At 37.9% G+C, this 26,990-nt stretch overlaps 1 protein-coding gene across 2 annotated transcripts in view; it reads right to left on the bottom strand.

Annotated features, from left to right (window-relative positions):
- Window positions 1-26,990, bottom strand: part of DNAI7 (dynein axonemal intermediate chain 7) — a 75,072-nt gene that overhangs the window by 4,673 nt on the left and 43,409 nt on the right. The window contains exons 9-12 of one of the 2 annotated variants that reach the window (XM_065886894.1): window positions 9,675-9,750; window positions 6,702-6,862; window positions 3,551-3,707; window positions 555-769 (exon numbers count right to left, since the gene is read on the bottom strand). In XM_065886894.1, the coding sequence (XP_065742966.1) occupies window positions 555-769; window positions 3,551-3,707; window positions 6,702-6,862; window positions 9,675-9,750 (609 nt within the window). The remainder of the gene's footprint in view (window positions 1-554; window positions 770-3,550; window positions 3,708-6,701; window positions 6,863-9,674; window positions 9,751-26,990) is intronic. The other variant, XM_065886895.1, reaches the window with a different exon arrangement.

The raw sequence follows: 26,990 nt of genomic DNA, 5'->3' as shown, positions 1-26,990 counted from the left end.
GTGCACAGTCCAGTGGTTTTTTGGGTAACTTTACTGAGTGGTGCAACTACCACCATAAATCAGTTTTACAGCATTTTCATCCCTCTGATAAAATCCCTTATGTCCATTTACAGTTAATCCTCATTCCCACCCTCAGCCTCAGGCAACCACTAAATCTACTTTTTGTGTCTCTAAATTTCAGACTGTAATTTCTGAGTGATGAGCAATGGAGGCACTCAAAAGGGATTTCAAATGGCTAGGTGATAAGATCAGGAAGCCTCTTTAGAGTGGATCAGAAACTCTGAAAGTCATACTGCAACCAGGCTTATGTCTTCACCAATTGTTCTATTCCTAGTAACTTTAGGGTACAAATTTGTACTTTACTTATTACATGCTATTTCCTATCTACTTAATTTATATTTCATTTAGAAAATTAGAGTTCAAGGTATATTGTAAATAGATTTATAAAAGACACATTTCAATATGTAAGTCAGCAGTGACTGATTGCTTTGACACACTTACAGTCATCAAACAGATTTAGCTCTTTGACATGACTTGCTATAACAGCAGTTTACCTTAATTTGTATTTGAATCTCAGTATATACTGTAGTCACAGTCAGAAGTACTTCATTCACATCAAGTGGTCTTAGCTCCCATGACTGGTATGGCATGTTAACATGAGCATCTTGAATAAAGGTAACAGGGCCAAAAGTGTCCAGGCTGAATGTTATAAGTCTCTCTTCCGATTTGTAAGATACATTGCTGATGCCATCAGTTTTCCAGTGTTTACCTTTATAATTCGGAAGAATGTGACATTAGTTCCATTTTTTCCTCTGCAAAAATAAGAATGAAACCACTCCCATAACTGCAATATGTATAAATCGACTTTTCACATTTAGAATAGAATCTCCACAAAAAGCCACCTTTGCTGGGAGTTTCTTCCTGTCTACAGGATCAAGTCCAAACTCCTCAGCACAGTTGTGAGACCTTTAGAATGAAGCTCTGATTCTGATTTCCGGCTTCCTCCTTTGCCACTTCTAAGACCTCTTTCCAGCCACACTTTTTCTTCTTCTGCAACAACATCATATACCTCTGAGCCTCTGCACATGCCGTTCTTTCTTCCTAGAGGACACTTCCTTTATCTCTTAGAGAAACTCTCTTCATCTTTCTTTTTAAACAACTTTAAAATTCACCTGTCTTGAGTATGTGATTATTTTTAGTAAATTTATCGAGCTGTACGACCATCATCACCATCCAGTTTTAGAACATTATTATCCTCCAAATAAGATCCCTTATGTCTGTTTATAGTTAATTCCCATCCCCATCACCAGCCCCAAGCAACTATTAATATACTTCCAGTCTCTAAAGATTTGCCTTTTCTGGACTTTTCATTAAATACAATCATATAATAGGTGGTATTCTGTGTCTCTTACAACTCAATAATAAAACACAACCCAACTTAAAAATGGGCAAAAGATTTGCATCAACATTTCATCAAAGAAGATATACAAAAGTATAGTAAATACATTTAAAAAGATGCTCAACATTACCAGTCATTAGGGAAATACAAATTAAAACCACGAACTACCATTTCACACCCACTAGAGTGGCTATAATCAAAAAAACAGGTAATAACAAATGTTGGCAAGGATGTGGAGAAATGGGAAACCTTGTATCTTGCTGGTACAGCTACTTTGAAAAACAATTTGGCAAGTTTCTTAGATAGTTAAGCATCAATTTACCATTCAACCCAGTAATTCCACTCCTAGGGATATGCCCAAGAGGAATGAAGACATATGTCCACATGAGACTTACATGTGAAAGCTCTCTTAGTCTCTTAAGGACCTGTTCAATATTCCACCCTAGGAGAAGCCTTCCGTAACTCTCCAGATGGGACCCAGCCACTGTTCTGCTCCTTAGCACTTCTATTATATAGCACCTTACTGCATTGTATTCTGATTATTTTCCCTCTCTGCCTCTCCTACAACTTTGAAAACTCCTGGAAGAAGGAACTATGTCTCATTTATCTCCATCTTTCTTATTGTTTAGCATATTTATGGAACAAATGAATGAATCATTATCTTTCTAGAACACCCTCTTCATTCCCACTTGGCTTTCTCCTCTTCTCACATGGAGGGTTTCACTGACTATTTTTGAGTCTTAAATTCAATATAATAAATACGATTATATTGGAAAACTAAGTTCTTTATAATTCCTCTTTTTGTTTTTACATTAACAAAATTATTTTAATTTGTAAACGTAAAAATTAAGTATTGCCTAAAAATAAATTCTTCAACTTTCTAGTATTCCCTGGCAAAAAAAGTTTCCCCATGGCTTAAAAATTACTGGAGTTGTAGATTACTGTCGTATAATTACTGTAGTTAGAGTCAATTTTTACATATTGTATTTCCCTGAATCATGTGGGATAATTTACCTTGTCTAATACTAATTGAGTATGAATAAATTTTAATGTGATAAATATTTAGGAACATTACCATTAAAGGAAAGGAAAAGTGAAACCTCTAAAAGCAACATAAAAGGAAAAAATTACCTAATGTTCATTTTGATATACTTTAATGTATTGATAAAAATATACTGTTTTTAATATATAAATTATTTCTAGAATAAATAATGTCTTCTGGCTATGTCTTTACAAGCAAAAATATGGAGTATTGTAGCAACCATGAAAAAGTTTAAAGTACAAAATATTCTCTAAATTCTCTGCCCCCATTAACTAAATAAAGTAATAGCTCTGTGCTTTAGTGATCTTATCTGTTCTAAACCTATCATCTAGTATGTAAACCCTTTCACAAATAAACAGATGGATGTAGAATAATTCACCTACACTAAAAACAAAGCTATTCGGCTTTCATCTGAGAGCCCCAAAATGTGCATACATCAATTCACAAGACTGAGACCTTTCAAAGTTTAGCCTGCCAACCCTAAATAAGGTATCTGCTAATGACTGGTGAATTATTAGCTTGTATTTTTGTTAGTACTTCTGATTTTATTGATATTTATTTAACATTTTGAATAAGCAATAATTTCCCATGATTCATCAGAGGTCATAAAGAGGCATACAGTGGCTAGTTTTCCTCTTTCTCAGGTTTCCCATTTGCCCACTCCACATCCTCAGTACCTGGCTGTAATAAGCTTTGCAACTTATAAATCATTAGCATTAAAATAATCAAATTTTAATCACCCCAGTGTGAATTATTTGGCCATTTCAAGAGAGAGTAGGCTTTTCATTTGTTTGTTTTTGATTTGCTACGCTATCTTGATATTTCTGTTCATTTCCTTCTTTTTTAAAACGTAATTGTATAAACATAAAGACATTTCTCAGAGAATATGGCAGATATAAACACTTCAGCAACTAATAGTTATAAAAAACTCCAATCCCTATTCTTTTCCATCAAGAGCAAACAAAACAAAGACCCTAGAATTGGCAGAGAAATATGTAAGATTAGAAACTCAGTTTACACGCTGCATTTCCTAATTTGATATAAGAATTTATATTATTGTATCTCTTTTCATTACATAATTATCAAAGCTGGTTAAGACACTGCCGTACCTTCAGCATCCCACCTTGCAACCATAGGATTCTCAAAAAAGATTACGTTCTCATGAACCTCAAGCATGACCTGTATGGGTGGGAAAGTGTTTTCTGTTTCAAAGTCTTCTGCAGTTTCTGGAGGATATGTATATTTCTGTAATCCTTCTTTGAGTATCTTTTAAAAATGACCAAAATAATACCAAGTTAGAAGCTGACTGGTAACAGTTAAAGATGTAAATATTGCTGAATAAGCTATACAGTTATTTTAAATAAGCACTGCAGTTTGGTCACATTTAACTATAGATTGACTAACAAAATGTCACAATAAAATTAAAGATAATGATTTGAGGAAAAAAAAAATCACGACATTTGAATGTAATTCAGAACCCTCCTATGGGCCAGGTCCTATGCTGGCTGGGACTTAACTATTCATTTTATCCCTCCAAGTAACTGTACAAGGCATATATTTAACAGAGAGGATAACTGGCACTTACAGAAATCAATTAATGTGCCAAAGATTACAAAATGACTTCAAGAAGGTGCCCGAAGTCAAAAATAGATCTATAGGGCTTCCCTGGTGGCGCAGTGGTTGAGACTCCACCTGCCGATGCAGGGGACACGGGTTCGTGCCCCGGTCCGGGAAGATCCCACATGCCGCGGAGCGGCTGGGCCCGTGAGCCATGGCTGCTGAGCCTGCGCGTCTGGAGCCTGTGCTCCGCAATGGGAGAGGCCACGACAGTGAGAGGCCCGCGTACCGCAAAAAAAAAAAAAAAAAAAAAAAAAAAAAAGCTACAGGACTCCAAATCCCATGTTCCAACACCTTGGTTAGGGTGTGTGTGGGAAGACAGAAATAAGTATAAGCAACCTTTTGAGAAGTGTAGAAATGAATGAAATTAATTAAAAATCATCATATTGCATACCTTAAACTTACACAATGTTATATTTCAATTATTTCTCAAAAAAGCTCTTGGGGAAGGGTGGGGAGAAAGTAAATTAAGCCAAGGGCAGATGTCTGTGGGATAAAGGAGATTTGTCCATTATCAGAATTTAGCAGAGAAGGATCTAGGAAAGGGGGGAAAGATTAAAAATGTTACAAAATAGGGCTTCCCTGGTGGCGCACTGGTTGGGAGTCCTCCTGCCGATGCAGGGGACCCAGGTTCGTGCCCGGTCTGGGAAGATCCCACATGCTGCGGAGTGGCTGGGCCCGTGAGCCATGGCCGCTGAGCCTGCACCTACGGAGCCTGTGCTCCACAACGGGAGAGGCCACAACAGTGAGAGGCCCGTGTACCGCAAAAAAAAAAAAAAGTTACAAAATAGAGGAATAAATTGGATGGGGAAAATTTCTAGGGTACGTGTGAGATTATTAAAAAGGGACTTGGAAAAAAGGAGGAAGGCGTCTTTGTTGCAGGAGAGAAAAACAGGTGTGAAGGAGGATACTTTGGGCTCAAACTGGGAGCCTGGAGTGGTGGTATCAGGATATCCTGCCAAAATTCAAGAACAACAATTCTTTGGATGAATCCTTGAAATTCCCAGTTCAGGGTGGGACCTTCCTATGGATAAAGAGTTTTGAAGGCCTACCTCCACCAAAGGGTGTCTTTCTTGGCCTCCTCCCTGTCCTTCAATTATCCCTGAGGTAGGGAAAGTTGATTCAAGTAGATTCTTCAAAGTGGCTACAGACCAGATTATCTCCCCACGTTTACCCTAATAACTGCATTCTCATTTGTGGGGAGAAGGGGAAAGGAACAGCAATATCATCCCTAAGAGGGTAAAAATTAGCTTAGGGGGATCATGAAACAATTGTACTCTTTTAGGTATAAAATACAGACACACATATAGCATATAAGCAGATACACAGTATATCTGCGGTATTAATATTTTGGGGCTGGGGGGCAGTTGGGAAAAAAATGTCTACCAAGACTCCTTAGAGGGGTGATAATGGAAAAAAAATAAAAATTGAGAAATACGTCTCTAATTCAAGAATGCATGAAGATCCTTAATGGACAGGATTGTGGGTGAGAAGTGGCTGACAATCTATGTACATGATGTGTTAGAGCAGAGAGATGGGGGTGGGAGGGGGTTGGGAGGGAGCAGGGAGAAAGAAAGGAAAGAGGAAGGGGCCATGACAACATAACTGGGTGTATCTGGGATGTAGGCCACCAAAAGTTAAACCAAGCCAATGCTAGTGCAAGTGTTACTGCTTATTGAAACAGAAGTGAGAAACTCCTTGAAAAATGAACAACTGCTACCATCAGTATCCTTACGACTCCTGTGGGCTATCTGTACATCAGCAGCATTGGCATTGCATGGATCAGTGCTCCTCAAACTTTAATGTGCAAAGGAATCACCTTAGGGTCCTGTTAAAATGCAGATGCAGTAGATCTGAGGTGAAACACCAAATTATGCATTTCTAACAAGTTCCCAGGTGATGCTGATGCTTCAGGTTCATACACCACACTTTGTATATCAAAGATCCAGACCAGTGGTTCTCAAAGTTTGGGATGTGTTTTGCTAAAACACAGACTGCTGAGTCTCACCTCCAGAGTTTTTGATTCAGTAGGACTGAGGTGGGGCCCATGAATTTGCATTTCTAGCAAATTCCCAGATGATGCCAAATGATTCTGCTGCTTCTGGTCAAGGGACCACATGCTGGGAACCACTGATTTAGACCAGAGTCCACCAACTGTGGTCCCCGAGAAATCCAGCCCACCACCAGTTTTTGTAAATAAAGTTTAACTGGGACACAGCGATGCCCGTTCATTTACATATGACTGTTTTAATGTTACAGTGGCAGAGTTGAGGAGTTGCGACAGAGCTGGTATGGCCCACAAAGCTGAAAATATTTACCATCTGGTCCTTTACAGAAAAAGCTTGCCAGCCTCTGAAATAGACTGTCATTATTAAGGCCAAATTGGCACAATATAATCATAGTGCTATAGGTTTACAATTAAGTTAACATGTATGAATTCTAGTTTTAAAATCCATATTATTTCAGATTCCTTTCCTTTAGTATCTGATTCAAATTTATACATTCAAGACAGTTTAAAATTACATTGTTTCCTTTGTGCTTGCTTAATAGGGTTAAATTCATTAGATGTTTAGATCGTTTGAGATGAAGTAAAAGCATGAGAAATTATTTTATTCATAAATTTTGATTCAAGAATTAACCTACTTCCACAATCATCCAGCCCTTCCTCGGTTTACACTGTGGAGGAAGCTCCAAAATATCCAAGTGGTGCACTCCACCCAGAGCTGTAAATTGGCATAAATCAACCTCATTTTCTTCAGGGAAATATGGCTTTTCAGTGGCATTCTCTAACAGCAACAACTGCGCTGAAATTCATCAGATTAGTTCAGTTTCTAAATAGATCATAACATTTCTGTATTTTCTTAGTGGGAAAATGAAAATGTTCTAATACTAGTAAATGAAGTTTTTATTTAGCTGCTAAACATTTTCAAAATGTGGTTGATTCAAAACTATTCACAAAGCTAAGCTTGAAAGTGGGAATAGGCATGTATAATGTTAGGGTGCAGGGGAGGGCCCCATTTATATTTTATATACTAACGTTTTAGGAATTTGTATACAATAAGGATGTGTTACTATTTACATAAAAACTTTAAAAATATGGTTCATTGTATGGGAGGAAAAATAATTTTCCCGCTACCCTTCTGAGTTCTTGGCCGAGACTCCTGTAATAAAAGACAGATTAACAAGAGAAAAATGAACAGGAGTTTATTAACATGTACACCTCATGTATACATGGGAGATACCCTGAGAAAAATTAGTAACTCAAAGAGGTGGTTTAGAACTCTGGCTTATATAGCATCTTCTACAAAGAATAATAAATTTGTGGAGAAATAACAGAACAACGGATAGCAGTTTTAGGCTTCCAAGGGCAGAGATAAAGCCTGTTATGTAAATTCCTCTGGCACCCTCTCCAGGCTAATAGGGTCTAAACTTGTCTCTGGGAATTAACCTTTAACCTTTGTCCCTCCTGGTAGAGAGGGGAGGAAAAACACTTTTGAAAGTTTAGGCCCTGCTTTTAGGCAAATAGGAGGAGGGTAAGGACCTTTTCTTGCCTCTTTTTAATTGTTTTCAGCTCAAAATAATTCTTATGCCGAAGTGACAGATTTTGGGGTGGCATATCCTGCTAACCTTCATTATAAAAGATCAAAAGTGGTTTAACACAAAATTTAATAACTGACAAATTAATTTTTTTAAATTGGACATTATGGAGCTAAAAATCTGAAAGAAGTAAAATGTTAAAAAAATAAAATTTGGCCCATATATGAAATGAAAGCTAATTTTTTTTTTTCAACATAAATGGGCCCAGCTTATAGAAAAACAGGGATGGAGGTTTGAAAGTGAAGAAACTGGACTGGATAATCTTTGTGTTCAGACATTTTACAGGGAAATTCTATGATCCCATAAATCTCAGTGCACAATCAGGGGATATCTGATGTCACATACCATCATTCCCACCTTTCACCAAAATTCTTTTAATAGAGTGTAATAGATAAGAAGAGGAAATCAGACCCTTACAGGTTCCACACTTGACTAGCTGTGTGACCTTATACAAGATATGCTAATTAACATCTCTAGTCTCAGTTCCTTCCTCAACATATGCATATAATAGTAGTATCTATCGTCTACAATTTGGGGGAGCTGTGATTTAATACAAGAAAGGAGTTTAGAACTGGTGCCAAGCCCATAGTAAAAATTCAGGAACTGTTAGTCTTATTATTTATCATTACAATTTTCCTCTCCTATTAAAGGAAGCACACTGAGATGGCACTGAATTTAACCCACAGAGATTAGGCACTGAAAATAAGTGGAAATATCCAGAGAAAATTCCAGTTAAGCAATTGCCCCCTTTTCCTTGTATACATTCAATAAAATGTATACCTTAAGTAATTTTCAAATGTATCTAGTTAATAGTCCATTTACCTGAAAAGAAAGTCAGAAAGAATACTGTGTCCCAATTTAGACTATTTATGATATATATTATTTGGGGATCACCATGTAGAAACCTTGGTATTATTGACACAGTTTCATGAATTGAATATATTATCATATTTCTAACAGGAAAATTATCTCATAAGGATTATAGAAAAATTATAAAGATATAAACCTAGTTGACTGCTGACACAAAAGTGTATTGGAAAAAGTGAAGTAGATAAGAAGCCTGTTATAAAAAATATGCTAAGAAATATATAAAAAGTATATTCCTTAAAAGTTACTGGGAAAGAAGCATAATGATAAAGTTAGTGGAAAACATGTATATAAATCTCAAACTAAAAGATTTTCAAATTAGACATCACTATCATTTTGACATATTAAAACTATATCCAGTTTCTACTTGCCAGGATAAGACTGAATACAGGAGTGTTGAAAAATTTCTGATCATGTACGTGTGCTTGAGAATTTTCAATGCAACACTGCTTGCAATAATAAAAAAAATTAGAAATAACCTTATTGTCTACTAATAAGGATTTAAATAATGTCCCATTATTGGATGAAATTATACAGATACTTTAAAAAGTAAGGTTACCAATGTGCTCTGACGTAGAATCTTGTTGAATATTATTCATTGAAGCAGAATATATATTGTGTTCTATGTATGTATGTACAATGACAAATACTATTAGGTGAAAAAAAGTAATTTTCAACAAAAACATCTGTATGATATGATCCCATGGTTTTATTTAAAACCAAAAGAGAGAGAAACAGGGGCTTCCCTGGTGGCGCAGTGGTTGAGAGTCCGCCTGCCGATGCAGGGGACACGGGTTCATGCCCCGGTCCGGGAAGATCCCACATGCCGCAGAGCGGCTGGGCCCGTGAGCCATGGCCGCTGAGCCTGCGCGTCCGGAGCCTGTGCTCCGCAACGGGAGAGGCCACAGCAGTGAGAGGCCCGCGTACCACAAAAAAAAAGAGAGAGAGAAACAGAGACAGAGAGAGAGATTGTACAAATTTTAAAAAGTTGTTAACATTGGTTATATCAGAAGAGGGATGAGGAAGAATTTTCACTTTATACTTCTGCAACATCCGAGTTTTTTTTTTTTTTTTACAATGTCCCTGCATTTCTTTTGTAAGCAGAAAAATCCCAATAGAATTAAATTCTAAAAATGTAATTTAGAGGAATACCTGCTGAAACTGTTTCACTTAATAATTTCATCTCCAGTTCATATCTTGTGGCTTCAGGTTCTTCCTGGACAGAACTCTACAGGGAACACAAGGACAGATGGGTGTGATCGTCAGTGTCTGCTGCAGCCCAGATTCACTCTCTTCCTGTTCCAGTTCTCACTAGATTTCTGCTACCTTAATTCCAGGCCTCAGATGGACACTTGCTCTGGCCTAAAACTGGATTCAAAAACAATATTTAAATAATTAATTTAAATGAGAGCCCATCTCCACAGCCTCATAAGGGCAGGAGCTAGCCTGCTCAGATTCTTTGCTGAAAACCCCTCAGTGTAAAATAGAGAGGCTAGGAAGCAATGCAAGCTATAAAAATATTTGTATTTGCATTTTGGTTTTAGCCAAGTTTTAGATTTTGCTTGATTTTGGCAATAAACTCTCTGATAGACTAATTCCAAAGCCTGCTTTTGGGTAAGCCTCTGAGGGGAATTAAAGATGCTATGTACCAAGTAATGTAGAAGATATCATTACATCCTGGTGTAGTAAAAAGAATACTACAAAAAGAGGACATAGGAATTTATATTTAAACCTGCCACTAACTTACCTTTGTGACCTTGAGCAAGTCACTTAACCATTATGGGCCTCAAATGCCTGATCTAACAACCCATTTGGTATGTAACTGTGTGCCAGACATATGATACCTCTTGTAAACAATCCTAAGAGATAGCTATTATTTTCATTTTACAAAAAAGGGAACTGAAGCTTAGGGAGATGACTGGTCTAAGGGTCAAATAAAATAATAAAAGTATTTTGTACGCTGTAAAGTACTAGATAAATGCAGTATTATGAAAATTTGGTATGTGTGTGCTAATATTTGCAAACTGGATCACATCCAGCAAACTTCATTTGATCTCAAATACCACCTGTACTTTTCTACAGCAATAAAAGAACCTTATACCGGAATTCTAGTCAGAAGCTTAATGCCAGTTCATCCCACCATGCCTCTCACCCTCATCCACCATACAAAGCCAAGTCCCCCTCAGTAAACTATCTTTTCCCTACTCTCATCACGATATTGCCCTGTATCTTCCTCTTGACCAGTTTTAACACTAGCATTCTCTGCCAACTCTTTCCATCAGGCCTCTGACACTTCTCACTTATTAACTCATTCATTCAAAGAATTTTTATTGAGTGCCTAAATTGTACAGGCATCCATAGATGCTAGAAGCAAAAGGAAAGAAAAGACAAGGTCCCTGACTTAAGGAGCTGCCAGTCTATTAGGAAAGCAGGTAAACAAATAGGCATAATACCATTTGTGGGTGCTGTAGTGTAGTAAGGGGTCCACAATAGAATAGAAAGGAAGAACAGTTAATTCTGTGGGAAGAATAGTCTGTGAGTGGTGAAAAAAGGAAACGCTACCCAAAGGTGGTAAAGTTTGAACTAAATCTTGAAAGATAATTAGGTCTTCCCCAAAATGGTGGTAGGGAATTTTAAGTATGAGTGAAGGGAGAAAGGTATGAAGCAAAACAGGGTTACAAGCACCCTGAGTAGTCAGGCATGGTTGGAATGAGACAGGCTAGGAGGGTGTAAAGATTTGAAGCTGGAGAGAGGCAGGCCAGCCTGTGGAGAGCTTTGGATGCCACTCTAAAGACCAGAATTTCCTCTGTGGGTAAAAGAGAGCCCCAAAAAAATTTTTACTAGGAAAGTAACATGAAGAAATTTGCATTTGGAAAGAGTATTCTGGTGCCCGCCTGATGAATGTATTGCTTTGTAAAGAGTAAGAAGTCCAAGGTAAGAGGATCAGGGCCTAACTCAAGATAGAAGCAATCAGGACCATTAGAAGGAGCATATGTGAGAGATGATAAGGAAGTAAATCAACATAACTTGGATGGCAACTGGATATAGAAGTAAGGCAACGGACAGGCAAAGACTGATTTACAGATGCTTGGCTTAGGTAATAAGATGGATGGTGGTAACAATTACCAAGAAAAGAAAAGGAAGAATAGGTTTGGGGAAAAAAAGTAGTGAATTTGATTGTGGATATGTTCGATTTGAGGTGCCCATGGAACATCTAGGCAGCCTTTGATATTATCTACCATTAAAAAGCCAGCTGCATTTCTTTCTTACAGGAAGGATTTTCTCCAACAATAATATCAAAGATATCAAACCAACAAGTGAGTCAGCCTTTCCAATTCACATCTTCAAAGAGTTGAGAATTCTTCAGTATGTAGATCAAACTGGTTTTCTACCCTGCAGGGAGTCCAAGAATTTAGACTTTCTCAACAGAACGTTCCCCTTAATAACCACAGTACTTCAGTATGCGACAACAGGAATTTATCAGTGTCCGTATTATCACATAAGAGAATAATCTTGTATTTAAGTCAACACACTGCCTTTATATAATTCATAATTTTTATAATTCTATGTTACTCTTTAGTTCAATTGACTCTTTTTGAAGTTAGACTTCTGGAGGAAGGAAGCAATGGGTCAATTTACATTCTGATGCAAGTTCCTTAATCTTCATAACTATTCTAGAATGTTTTCCTGTCATTGCAGCTAGAACATACTCCTGCACAATAATTAAACTCCAAACCACATTTATTGATACTATAAGCCTTCATAGTTTTATACATTCTAAAACTCCTTGTGTTTGTTGGCAATGAAACTGAAAAAAAAAACTTCTTTCTTCATATTGATATCATGTTTATATCTGCTAATGAAAAGTCCTCTTTCATCATAATCGTTTTAGAAATTTTTCCATGTATTTTTTTTCTTCTAGCTAAACTTTAATAGTGTTTTGTCAAGTCTCAACAGTTACCAACTGGAATTTTTATTTGAATTGCACTAAATTTATAGATTTATAATAAATCTATCTAAAAAATAACATTTCTTAAAACTGTTTGCCTGGAAATGTTGACAGAGTATGAAGCAGAGAAGGTAGTTAAAGTATAACTTTTCAATGACACCTTGGTTCAACAGGTATAGGAACTGGCTTATAACAGGGAAGAACTTCACAGAATACAAGCAATTTTTCATTGTAACTTGATTAATGTGCAGTTATTGTAGTGTGGAAATTCTTTTAATATATGTGTAATTTGAATTTGATATAAAAACATAACCTGGGTCATGAATAAGATCATGGAAACAGACTAGAAATTCCAGAAACAGATCTCAGGATTCACTTGGGAATTTAGCATATGGCATTTCAGATCAATAGAAAAAGCCTACGTTTATATGGTAAGTATTTTGAGACAGCTGGCTAAGATTTGAAATAAAATAAATTTAGATTCTCCCCATTTTACACTAAAATAAATTCCAGATGGATAAAAGATTTAAATGTGAAGGCATAACTAAACCAATCAAAAGCCACAAAAATCATGAAAATATTAGAAGAGAACACAGGAGACTTGATATCAATAATTATCACTGGGGCTTCCCTGGTGGCGCAGTGGTTGGGAGTCTGCCTGCCAATGCAGGGGACACGGGTTCGCGCCCTGGTCTGGGAAGATCCCACATGCCGCGGAGCAACTGGGCCCGTGAGCCACAATTACTGAGCCTGCGCGTCTGGAGCCTGTGCTCTGCAACAAGAGAGGCTGCGATAGTGAGAGGCCCGTGCACCGCGATGAAGAGTGGCCCCCGCTTGCCACAACTAGAGAAAGCCCTCGCACAGAAACGAAGACCCAACACAGCCATAAATAAATAAATTAATTAATTAAAAAAATTATCAATGAAATAGGTGATCTTGATATTGGACATCTGCAAAATGTCAGTACTGAATACTGTACACATTTGATAGAATGTCTTGAATTTTACTGTCCATCAAGAGAATATCTACACAAAGGAAGTTCACTGATCTGAAATCCAATTTTTTCATCATCAAAAGATAATTTAACTACAGCTTCAGGATAAAGTGTTGGAATTGGCTCTTGATAAGGAATTGAAGGTGACTTTTGAAAATTCAGCACCATATGCTTCATTTTGTACAAAAGATAAGAATGATTACCCTGAGTGGGCCGAAGCCTCATTCATTCCTGTGGCTTTAATACCATCTATAGGCCGGTGGTTCCCAAATCCATGCTAGTGATGATCTTCAGGCCACATACACTGTGCTGCTCAGCCCTGGAAAGACACAGTCTACACACACACGGTGGCTGGATCTGATTTTCCTCAGAACTCCAGATTCACGTTTGCCTACTTGACATTTCCATTTGTGTGTTCCACACTTACCATGTCCCCACCAAAATCCTCTGGTTTCTGTCACTCTCAACCAATTCAGCCCATACCTGTCCATCTCAGTAAATTGCGCTACCATCTTCTTAGTTCCCCAAATCAAAACTCAGCAGGATTTGTTTATTTTACCTCCCAAACACATCCAGCTTTCCACGTCTCTTACTACCACCTTTGTCCAAGCCACCATGACTTCTCATGCCTTTCTAGTACTACTGAACTCAATACCAAGCTTCTACTCTGGCCCCTCACAATTTTTTTTATCTACGTAATGGCCAGAATAACCTTTCAAGGTGATAAATCATGCCATTCTCATACTTAGAGCCCTCTAATGCCTTCCTACTGCATTTACAATAAAATCTTAACCTCTTCTTCTGGCCTACAAAGCCCTGCTTCACCTCGCTTCTGCTTTTCTCTCCGACGTCATCACATATCATTCTCCTCTTTGCCCACTGTACATCAGTCCACTGGCCTTCTTCCTGGGCTTCACTCCTGTCTTATGACCTTTGCAGTAATTTTACCCTCAGATCAGAATATTTCTACCCTAATAATTACATAGCTGATTCCTTCTGGTCATTTGGGTTTCAGCTTAAATAATAACTCATCATACAAGCCCTCCCTAAACACCCAATCTAGTTACCACCCTGATTAATTCTGTGCATGCCATTTATTAGTATCTGCTTTTTTCCAGTTTTTTCTTATTTATTGTTGGTTTCTCCTGACTTGCAAGTAAAGTGCAAGAGCAGGAATCTCATTTGTCCTTTACCACTGCCCTCTGAGGGCCAGAATAGTGCCTAGCATATAGAGGTAGGCATTCAATAAATCTTTGCTGAATGAGTAAAGAAATAAGAACAAGGTCCAGGGTATGACCGGGGAAACAGGCTGAAGTAGGTCTGTAGGAAGTTAAAGGTTGATGAATGCTAAAGCTAGGTGGGTTATCCTCACAGATTTTTAATTTATCCATGATGATACCAAGAAGTCCCTGAATCTCTAAGGCTATTTATTTCATGCCTCCACACTTTTCCCTCTGAGCAGAACAATTTCCTTTCCTTCCCATCTAAACTCCTCCATGCCTATCAAAAGATTTAGCTCAAAGGTTACCTCATCAGAGAAGACTTCCGGTCGTTTCATTCTGGGCTTTGTCTTTTTTTAAATTTATTTTGATCTCTTAACTCCCATGCCTAATATCTCTCATTGCACACATCAGAACGTACAGTAACTGTTACACTTATCCACAATCATGTGAAATTCCTCATAAAAGGCACTTAGTAAATTTTATATTTCATATATATGTTTTATATATTATATATACTCATATTTATATTAAATATATAATACATATATACTCATATTTATGTTAAATCTGGTATCTGCTTATTTATTTATTTTTGGCTGCATTGGGTCTGTGTTGCCGTGTGGGGCTTTCTCTAGTTGCAGCGAGTTGGGGCTACTTTCCTTGCGGTGCGCAGGCTCCTCATTGCAGTGGCTTCTCTTGTTGTGGAGCACGGGCTCTAGGCATGCGGGCTCAGTAGTTGTGGCTCATGGGCTCTAGAGTGCAGGCTCAGTAGTTGTGGCGCGTGGGCTTAGTTACTCCGCAGCATGCAGGATCTTCCTGGACCAGGCCTTGAACCCATGTACCCTGCATTGGCAGGTGGATTCTTAACCACTGCGCCACCAGGGAAGCCCGACAAAGACTAGTTTTAACTTGCACTTTAAAAAGTTCAAAGGTCCATTATATCATGCATGCAGTGGTGCATGATCACCAAACTATTTCTGAAGATAATTATTATTTTTAAAAAGCAACATTTCTCATATTTTGCTACACTTAAATTAGACTTTTCAAAAAATTTTCTAAGATATATTAATTGGAAAGACAGTATTAGCCAATACTGACATTATTGTAAATATTATTATTACACATTTAAATGAACTAAAATATGGTATTAAGAGCCCTCTAGTGGCAAAATTCTTAATAGACCCATGAAAAAGGAAGACAATTTAGACCATCTTCTAAACCTAAGAGATTTAATTTTTAAACTAACAAAGTACTAAATACTTGGTATTTGTAATCACATCACATATCAAGCATAATTAAAGTGTTTTGGGCCATAGATTCCTGCATTATTATACTAATATTTGCCTTGCAATCAGCCTCCAAATTTATTAAAAAGATACAAGAAATGTAATATTATACTACAATATGCCAACCTAAAATCATAAAAATAAGCAGCTTATACTAAAGAAAAAATTTTAAAAATAGAGAAATCTCAGGGATTCCCTGGTGGCGCAGTGGTTGAGAGTCCGTCTGCCGATGCAGGGGACGCAGGCTCGTGCCCCGGTCCGGGAAGATCCCACATGCCGCGGAGCGGCTGGGCCCGTGAGCCATGGCCGCTGAGCCTGCGCGTCCGGAGCCTTTGCTCCGCATCGGGGGAGGCCGGGACACTGAGAGGCCCGAGTACCGCAAAAAAAATAAAAATAGAGAACTCTCTTCCTCTAAAGCCAAAACACAGTAAATTTGCCTACTGATCCTACAGGTCGTCCCTAATTTACATACACTCACACAAACACATGTACACATACACATACAAGTTAAATTTCATCAATTTATATGCCAGTTTAAAAAATGTATACCATATTTTACCATACCAAGAAAACAGTGTTATGAGTGACATTTAGGGTTATGACAGTTTCTATATTGCCGTGATTATAAAGGAATACAAACCTCACCACTGCCCATAAATATTGCTTCACATTCTGAGTTCCAACTGGACTGCAACAAGCACACTTCTCCTGAGGCCACTGTGGGGTTGGAAGTGAAGCCTTCCTATCACCACCTGTACTACGCCAGATCACCCCAGGGGTCACAACTGCTGAGGAGAGGGTCCCAAGAATCCCTAGGGACAAGCCTGTAGATTCCCTAAAGTGACAGAAATGGTTCCCAGCACACCCAACTGTAACCGAGAGTCTTAAGTGTCTCAGAAACACAGGATAATTTTAACGTGGGGACTGGTTGAATTCTTTGATACGAGTGATTGTTCTTACACAGGTTGTTCACAACAAATCAGACTCAAGTTAGGGCCTACTTTTAAGCACTTAACCGTCCATTCATTCGCTTATTCCTTCATTCATTCAATAAAGATTTATCGAAACTCTATCGCGTACCAGGCCCTGTGCTTACTGTAAAGATGAAATCTATCCTTATCCTCCTAAATATGATTCATATCCTAAATATGAATATCCTTATCCTCGTCCTTGAGATCATAATTTAGTGTTTAAGTTAAGAATTTTAATAATTAAACAGAATGATAAGAGCATAGTAAAGATACATCTAATTTAGCCTGAAAATAAGGGGAGAACTTTGTGGAGGTAGAATTGAAAGTGATAAAATAAAATTTATATTTTAAAGCAGGACAAGAAAATTTAAGCATAACATATTCCCTGCCTGTATTGGGCCCTCCCTAATGTACAATGTGCATCTGTGTTATACGTTAGCCAGACATCCTCAAAGGTGGGAACGCCTGCCACGAAGATCAATGTTTTTATCCTTTGTTCTGATGTCAGCAAAGTAACTTCTTAGATTAGCATTCTTTCACAACTCTGTAAGGGGTCACGGTGATTTACTGCTCACTTTGTACATGCTTACCTGGATTACGTATCTTTGGTGAACTTTATGTAAAATGTCAGTGTGTGATTTTGATGTACAGTCCTTTGTCTTGAAAATGTATATGACTGTGCCTTCGACTTCTAACAAGTGGAACAGTTCTCAGATGTTCTGAGAGTCTGTCTCCCAGGTTATAATTCTCAGTTTGGCTCAAATAAAATTCTATTTTTTCTTCTTAACTTAATTGTTAATTGAATTTTTGTCAACAAAGGTTAAGTCTTAAAAGACAAGTAGATGTTAGGTAAATTGGATGAGGAGGACGGGAGGAAGGGAATTTCACAAGGACAGAATATTTATTGAAAATTCAAACAATATAGAATTGTAAAGAGAATAAAAAATCACTGATAGTATATCATCATCCCATCTGTCTCACACTCCCCCCCCCCCACACCTGCCGCTCCAAGATAGCCACTGTTTGGATAAGCAGGGTGCCAGATTTTTTTCTACGATTTCACAAATAAGTTTTTTTTTTCCCTTACAAAAACAGAACCCTATTGCAAATATAGTTTTGTATCTTGAAAAAAATATCTTAACAATGCATCTTAGGTATTTTCCCATATAAAAGTATATACGTTCTAGTCCAAGATGGCGATGTAGGAATATCCCGAAGCCACCTCCTCCCACAAACACACTCAATCTACAGCTGCATATGGAACAATTTTCTCTGAAAAAACCCCGAAAACTAGCTGAGTGACTCCTACACATCGGGTGAATGGGAAAAAGCCCAGACAGAAGCAGGTAGGAGAGGCTGGGACACAATCTCGCCATAAACCCACCCCTGTACAGCAAATCACAATCAGGAGGGAACTTACAAACATGAGCTTCTCCCCGAGGAACAAAGAGTTTGCACTGCACGTCAGGCCTCAACTTTTAAGACTTGCACCTGAGAAACTAGCCCCCAAAACATCTGGCTCTGAAAGTCAAGAGGGCTTGCTTCCACCAGACCCAGAAGGCTATGCAAACTGAGAAGCAGTTTTTAAAAGGCCCCTGTGTGCAGACTCACCTGCCCCAGGGCCCAGGGCAGAGGTGGCCAACTGAAAAGCAACCGGACTTTCTGTGAAAGAGGCTTGTTTGATTATCTTAAAGCGTAGGCCTGAGGGACAGGCATCTACTATTTAACACCCAGCTAGGGGGCCTACTGAATTACTCTCCAAAAACAAGAGGCCAGCAGGTACCATATCTTTGTGCTCTCCTTCTATTTTGGTCCAGATCACCAGGATCTCCCAAAAAGGAGCTTGTATCACCCAGCGGACACCTCTTGCTCACCTGTCTCTGGTGGCCGGTGGGGCTCACATTCACAGGTCCCAGGGACTGAAACAAATGAAGAAAGAGCTCTCAACTGGCTACCACCCCCAGGGCACAGCAGAGAGGCGACACACCCGGGAGCTCAGTCTTTCTGTGAAAGAGGCCTATTAGTTTATCTTCATAGCTGTGGCTTGAGGGGTGGGCTTCTAACTGAACACACATCTAAGGGCCCACTGTAATCCTCCCTAGAGACCTCAGAAGGAAGGCACTATCTCTCTTGAGCACCAGTGTTTCCCAGGGGAAGCTTGTACATGTGTCTGGTGCCCTGGTTTCTACATTTGGTATCCTGGTTTTGCTGGCTGCTGCCCAGGGCCTGGCCCTTGATTGCCTGGTTCTGGTGGCCAGCAGAGCTTGTATTCATGAGTTCAACAGGATGGTAGCAAAGAAAGAAACAGTTCTTAACTGGCTATCACCTCAAGGCTCAGCTCAGAGGGAGCAGAAGATCCCAGAAGACTATCTCCCAGTCCTCCCCTGAAAGATGCATACTTGTACACTTTAAAATTTGTTGCTTGAAGGTCTGGCTTCCAATGAGCCTGGACCTAGGTGCTGACTGAGCTCCTTCCTTTTGGGACACTGACAGGTCTTGGCATAGACTCAACTATCGGGAGCCACTAAAAATAAAGTAGGTGCTTGGACAATCACAAAGAATTGAGAGACAACCAAGGTAGTGTTGAAGGATATATTACATCTCCTACACTAGACTACTCCCTCAATACTGGGAGAGGTGGCTGTTCTATCTAACCAATACAGAGAGTCAAGAAAAGTGAAGAAACAGACGAATATATTGCAAACAAAAGAACAAGATAAAACCTCAGAAAAAGACCTTAGTGAAACAGATGAGTGATTTACCTGATAAAGATCTCAGAACAATGGTTGTAGAGATGCTAACTGAGCCTAGGAGAAGAATAAAGGAACATACTGAGAATTTCAACGAAGATAAAATATAAGAAAGTACCAAATAGAAGTCACAGAGCCAAAGGATACAATAACTGAACTGAAAAGTACAAAAGAGAAATTCAGTAGCAGATTAGATAAAGCCGGACAAAACGATCTGAGAACTCACAGACAAGGCAGTAGAACTCACCCAAGCAAAAAGAAAAATGAAAGACAGCTTAAGAGACTTATGGAACAACATCAAGCAGACCAACATTTGCATTATGGGGGTCCCAGAAGGAGAGGAGAGAGACAAGGGGGCAGAAAACTTATTTGAAGAAATAATGGATGAAAACTTCCCAACCTGGGGAAGGAAACAGACATTCAGATCCAGGAAGCTCAGAGAGTACCAAAAAAGATAAACTCAAAGAAGCCCACACCAAGACATTTTATAATTAAAGTGTCAAAAGTTAAAGACAAGGAAGAATCTTAACAACATCAGGAGAAAAGCAACTTGTTACATACAAGGGAACCCCCATACGATTACCAGTATATTTTTCAGCAGAAAATTTGCAGGCCAGAAGGGAGTGGCATAATGTATTCAATGAGCTAAAAGAAAAAAAAAACAAAGCACAAAAACCGAAGCAAGAATACTCTACCTGTCAGTGTTTTCATACAGAATTGAAGAACAGAAAAAGTGTTTTCCAGACAAGCAAAAGCTAAAGGAGTTCATCATCACTAGACCAGCCTTACAAGAAATGTTAAAGGGATTTCTTTAAACTGAAATGAAAGGGTGCTAATTAGTAACAGGAAAACATATGAAAGTATAAATAAAAATATACGTAAAATTCAGAAGAATGTTGTAAAAATGGTGGGTTAATCACTTATAAAGCTAGTATGAATGTTAAAAGACAAAGTAGTAAAAATAAATATAACTACAATATTTTGTTGAGAATAACACGGGATAAAAATATGTAAATTATGACATCAAAAACATAAAACGTGGTGGGGGGTAAAAGTGTAGAGCTTTAGAATACATTCAAACTTAAATTGCTATCAATTTAAAATAGATTGTTATAAATATAAGTTGTTTTATGTAAGTCTCGTGGTAACCAGAAAGCAAAAACCTATTGTAAATACACAAAAGACAAAGATAAAAGAATCTAAGCATACCAGTACAGAAAATCATCAAATTGCAAAGAAAGAGAACAAGAAAAGAAGAAAGGAACAGAGGAATTACAAAACTTCCAGAAAACCATGACCACAATGGCAGTAGATATATACCTATCAATAAATACCTTAAATGTACATGGCGTAAATTCTCCAATCAAAAGACACAGACTGGCTGAATGGATAAAAACACAAGACCCAGCAATGTGCTGCCTGTAAGAGACTCACTTTAAATATAAAGACACACACAGACTGAAAGTGAAAGGATAAAAAGGGATATTCTATGCAAATAGAAACCAAAAGAAAGCTGGGGCATCTATACTTTTATCACCAAAAATAGACTTTAAGAAAAAGAGTGTAATAAAAGACAAAGAAGGTCATTATATAATGATAAAGGAGTTAATCTAATAAAAGAATATAACATTTGTAAATATTCACACACCCAACATAGGAGCACCTAATATATATAGCAAACAGACATAAAGGGAGAAACAGAAAGCAATACAATAATAGTAGGAGACTTTAACACCCTACTTTCATCAATGGATAGATCATCCAGACAGAAACCAATAAGAAAACATTGGCCTTTAACAACACATTAGACAAGATAGACTTACAGACATGTACAGAATATTTCATCCAAAAGCAACAAAATACCTTTCCTTCTCAAGTGCACATGGAACATTCTCCAGGGTAGATCATATGTTAGGCCACAGAACAAATCTTAATAAATTTAAGAAAACTGGAATCATATCAAGCATCTTTTCGGATGATTCATACCAACAATGGTATGAAACTAGAATACAGTTACAAGAAAAACACTAGAAAATTCACAAACATGTGGGGCTTAAACAACATGCTACTGGACAACCAATAGGTCAAAGAAGAAATCAAAAAAATATCTCGAGACAAATGAAAATGGAAAGAAAATATACCAAGACTTATGGGATAAGGCAAAAGAGGTGGTAAGATAGAATTTCACAGTGATAAATGCCTACATCAAGAAACAAAAAAGATCTATAAACTACCTAACTTTACACCTCAAGAAACTAGAAAAAGAACAAATGAGGGCTTCCCTGGTGGCACAGTGGTTGAGAGTCCGCCTGCTGATGCGGGGGATGCGGGTCCGTGCCCCGGTCTGGGAGGATCCCACATGCCGCGGAGCAGCTGGGCCCATGAGCCATGGCTGCTGAACCTGCGCGTCCGGAGCCTGTGCTCCGCGACGGGAGAGGCCATAGCAGTGAGAGGCCTGCGTACAGCAAAAAAAATTTAAAAAAAAGAACAAAGGAAGCCCAAAATTAGTAGAAGGAAGGAAATAACAAAGATCAGAGCAGAAATAAATGAAATAGAGACTAAAAAGGCAATAAAAAGATCAATAAGACTAAGAGCTTTTTTTTTGCAAAGATAAACAAAATTGACAAAGCTTTAGGTAGGCTTACAAAGAAAAACCCTAACCCTAACTCGTAACCCAGGCCCTCCACCCAAACCCAAACCCCAAACCTAACCCCTGGCTCATACCTGTAACCTTACCTGTACTATAAACCCTAACTTCACCTTAACCAAAAAGCCATAAAATCATATATCATATAACCATATAGCTATAGTCATAAACCATAACCATAAACCATAAACCTAACCATAACCAGAAATTGAAACCAGAACCATAATCCATAAATTATAACCAGAAACCGAAATCAGAACCACAAACCATAATTTATAACCAGAAACAATACGCATAACCAGAAACCACATCCATAAGCCATCAACCATAACCATTAACTATAACCATAACTAAAATATAAACCATAAATTATAAACCATATACTATAACCATAAACTCTAACCTTAACCCAGCCCCAGGTCAGCTCCCATACCAGCCCCAGCCCTAGCCTTAGTCCGCTAAACCAGCTGTCCCCAACCTTTCTGGCACCAGGGACCGGTTTCGTGGAAGACAATTTTTCCACGGACGGGAAGGGGGAGGGGGGCGGGGGGGGGATGGTTCAGGCGGTAATGCAAGCACTGGGGAGCAATGGCAAGAGGCAGATGGAGCCTGGCTTGCTTACCCACCGCTCACCTCCTGCTGTGCAGCCGGTTCCTGACAGGCAGCAGACCAGTAGCAGTCCGTGGCCCGCGGGTTGGAGACCCCTGCTCTGAACCACTAACACCAACCCCAATCTAATCAAATCATACAAAGACATCATAAAAAGAAAACTACAGATCAACACTCCTTCTAAATACAGATGTAAGAATCCTTCACAAAATAATAGAAATATGAAACCAACAGCATATTGAAAAGATTATGCACCAAAAGCAAGTGTCTCTACACCAGAAATTCCAGGTTGTTAATATAGTGAACCAAGCAATGTTATAGATTATTAAATTAAAACCATGTAATGTAATACATGACAATTATTGCATGATCATGTAACTTGATGCAGAAAAAGCTTTAAACAAATGCCAGTGCAATTTCATCATATAAACACAAAAGTAGGAGGAAAGGGACATTCGTTCGATATGATACAAAGCATTAGACAAAACACACAGGAAGTATCATGCTCAATGTTGAGGACTGAAAGGTTTATCCCTGAATTCAGGAACAAGGCCACATTGCTGGCTTTCACCATTGTTACAATATGGTACTGGAAATTCTACCCAGAGCAATGAGGAAAAACATAAAAGGCATCCACATATGAAAGGAGAACGTAAAACCATGTCTATTCACAGACACAGATGACAGCATCTTACATATATGTTTCCAAAGAATCAACAGAAAAATTATTTGAGCTAGTCAACTAATATCAGCAAAGTTAGAGGACAAAATATCAATACACAAAAATCTGTTTGTTTGTATGTACTAGCAATGAATATTCTCAAAAGGAATTTAAGAAGACAGTTACATTTTAAATAATGTCAACACCAATAAAATACTTAGGAATAGATTTAATCAAGGTGCAAGACTGTACACTGAAAATCGTAAAACATAGCTGAAAGGAATGAAAGAAAACCTAAATAATGTGAAGACATCCCATGGTGATGGAAAGACTTAATATTGTTAAGGTGGTAATAGTACATAAGCGATCTACAGATTCAATGTGATTCCTATGAAAATTCCTGAAGGCTTTTGGGAAGAAATACACAAGCTTATCCTAACATTCATATGAAATTTCAAGGGACCCCAAAGAGCCAAAACAATCTCAAAAATCAAAGTTGGAGGCTCACGCTTCCCAATTTCACATGTTAGTACACAGCAACAGTAAATAAAACATTGTGATACTGGCATAGAGATATACATATAGATCAGTGGAATTGAATGGAAAACTGAGAAATAAACACATCCATCTATAGTCATTGACTTTCAACAAGGGCGGAAAACATTAAACTGGGGAAAGAATGGTCTTGTCAACAGATGGTGCTAGGCAACTGGCTATCTATGTACCGAGGGATGAAATTGGACTCTTACCTCATACCACATACAAAAATTAACTCAAAATAGACAAAAGGCTTAGTCAGCCCTCCATATATGTGGGTTCTGCATCCACAAATTCAACCAATTGTGGATCAAAAATATTCCAAAAAATAATTCTAGAAGGTTACAAAATGAAAAACTTGAATTTGCCTTGCTGGTAACTATTTACGTAGCATTTACAACATATTTACAACTATTTATATAACATTTACATTGTATTAGGTATTATAAGTAATCTTGAGATGATTTAAAGTATATGGGAATATGTGTGTAGGATACATGCAAATATTATGCTATTTTATATAAGGGACTTGACCATCTGTGAATTTTGGTATCCACAGGGCAGTCCAGGAACCATTCCTTCATGGATACCGAGGAATGACTGTATAAACTCTAGAAGAAAACATGGGGATAAATCTTCATGACCTTGGATTTAGCAATGGTTCCTTAGATCTGACACCAAGGCACAGGCAATGAAAGAAAAAAATAGATAAATTGGATTTTCTCAAAATTAAAAACTTTTGTGCCTCAAAAGACACTATCCAGAAAGTGGAAGAAAGCCCACAGAATGGAAGAAAATATTTGCACATTTTAATAGATCTGGTAAAAGTCTGTTATCCAGAATATATCAAGAACTTTTACAACTCATCAACAAAAAGACAAAGAAGCCAATTTTTTAAATGGACAAAGGACTTGAATAGACCCTTCTCCAGATGAGACACACACATGGTCCACAAGCACATGAATAGATGTCAGATAGTAAAAATGGTGTGAGGCCATGGGCAATTATTAGGGTGGTAGCCTCTACAAAACTTCAAGGTGTTTGGATGAGGACAGCTACAATGACAAGTGCCAAGTGGTTAACAGAGGAGTATCTGATGAGTGATTTTAAGTCTGTTTGGTGCAAACAGATTAAGCTGGTTATAATTATTCCTCATAAGGATAATATAAGGGATGGATCCACTATGTAGTTTAAGGGGTTTAGGATTATTGTGATTTGTAGTATACCATAGCCACCAAGTTTGAGTCGTACAGCTGCAAGAACTACAGGTCTGGAAGTGGGAATTCTACACGCCCCTTTGGCCATCAGAGGTGTAATCTGTAAGGGGCATTTTTTACTGTAAAAGCTATCATGCATGCTAATCAGAGGAAAATATTGAATCAAGAGTTAGATATTGTTTGGGCTCAGTACTGGATTATTAAAAAGTTTAATGAACCTATAATATTTTGGATATATACTAGAGCAACTAGAAGTGGAAGAGATCACACTAGCGCGTAAAATAAAAAGTAAATTCCTGCAGTGAGTAGTTCTGTTTGGTTTCCTCAGCGAGAGACAGTAATTAATGCTGGGACTAGTGTTTTTTCGAATAAGAATAGAATCAAATCAATCCTGTGGCAGTGAAAGTTATAATTAGGAATATCTGTAGCATAAATAGTACAGTGATATATAGGGGCAGTGATTTGAGCTAGTGATTCTTTAGATAGGAGGAACTGGCTGGCTATGAGTATTAGTGATGAGTCATGTCAAAGTAAAAGTGCTGATAGAGAATCAGAGAAGATTAATGAAAAGTTAAGGCTGTTGTCATTAAATTGGTTAAGAAGGAATAAGCTAATAAAACTAGTAAACTGAAAGTGGTGGTATTAATTCAAATTATATATTTTTAATAATCATATTAGTGGTACTAATATAATAGGTGGCATAATAATTTTTAAAATTGGAGAAGGTTGAGATCTTGTACATAATCAATATCATAGCTGTTTGATACTATTACTAGCAGGGATAATCCCAGTGCGGCTTTGCAGGCTGTGAAAACTGGTAAGATGATGGGTATTATGCTAGCTAGAGGGAAATGGGTGTTTAGGATTATAAGGGTTGCCATAATGAATAATGATATCATTCCTTCCAGAAATAGTAGGGAGGATATTAAGTGGAATTGGTATATTAATACTCCCTAAGGGAAACTGTAAATGCTAGAATAATATTTACGTAGACAAAAGGAACTTGATAATTATGAATTTAATCATAATTTAATGAGCCAAAATACTTTGCTTTAATTTAAACTATCATATTTGGTCCACTCTAACCCCTTTCGAGTCCACTTGTAGGCTGAACGTATTGCTAGCGGTGAAATTAGGAGTAGCGCTATAATGAGTATTGTTATTAGATTGTTTGTTTGGGACGCTGAGGGTCGGGGCAGAAGGATCATTTCTAGGTCAAAGAGGAGAACCATAATGGACACTGTGAAAAATTTTGTGAAAAAGCGTAGGCATGCTGATCCTATGGTGTCAAATCCACATTTGTAAGGACTTGATTTTTCTGTGTGTTTAGTTGGGGAAGTTAGAATGTGATAAATACAAGTAATGAAGCTGTTCTGGATGATGTCATCATTGATACATTGTTAGGATGTTGGTTAATAAGCCCACGGGTAATAAAAATGTTGAGTTTAAATGGAATCATATGACTAGACCAGATGCTCTGTGAGGGGCTGCGAGGGCTCCTGTAAGAGGTCAGGGGCTGGGATTTACTATATGGAATGCATGGGTTTGGTGGGTCATTATGTGTCATTGTGTAAGTAGAGGCTCACTAGCAGGGTGCATATGTAAGCTTGAATAAAGGCTGCTG

Source organism: Phocoena phocoena, chromosome 11 (assembly GCF_963924675.1).
Source record: "Phocoena phocoena chromosome 11, mPhoPho1.1, whole genome shotgun sequence".
NCBI classification, from domain to species: domain Eukaryota; kingdom Metazoa; phylum Chordata; class Mammalia; order Artiodactyla; family Phocoenidae; genus Phocoena; species Phocoena phocoena.
Note: the sequence above shows the minus strand (reverse complement) of the source record. Positions and strands in the feature narration are given on the sequence as shown.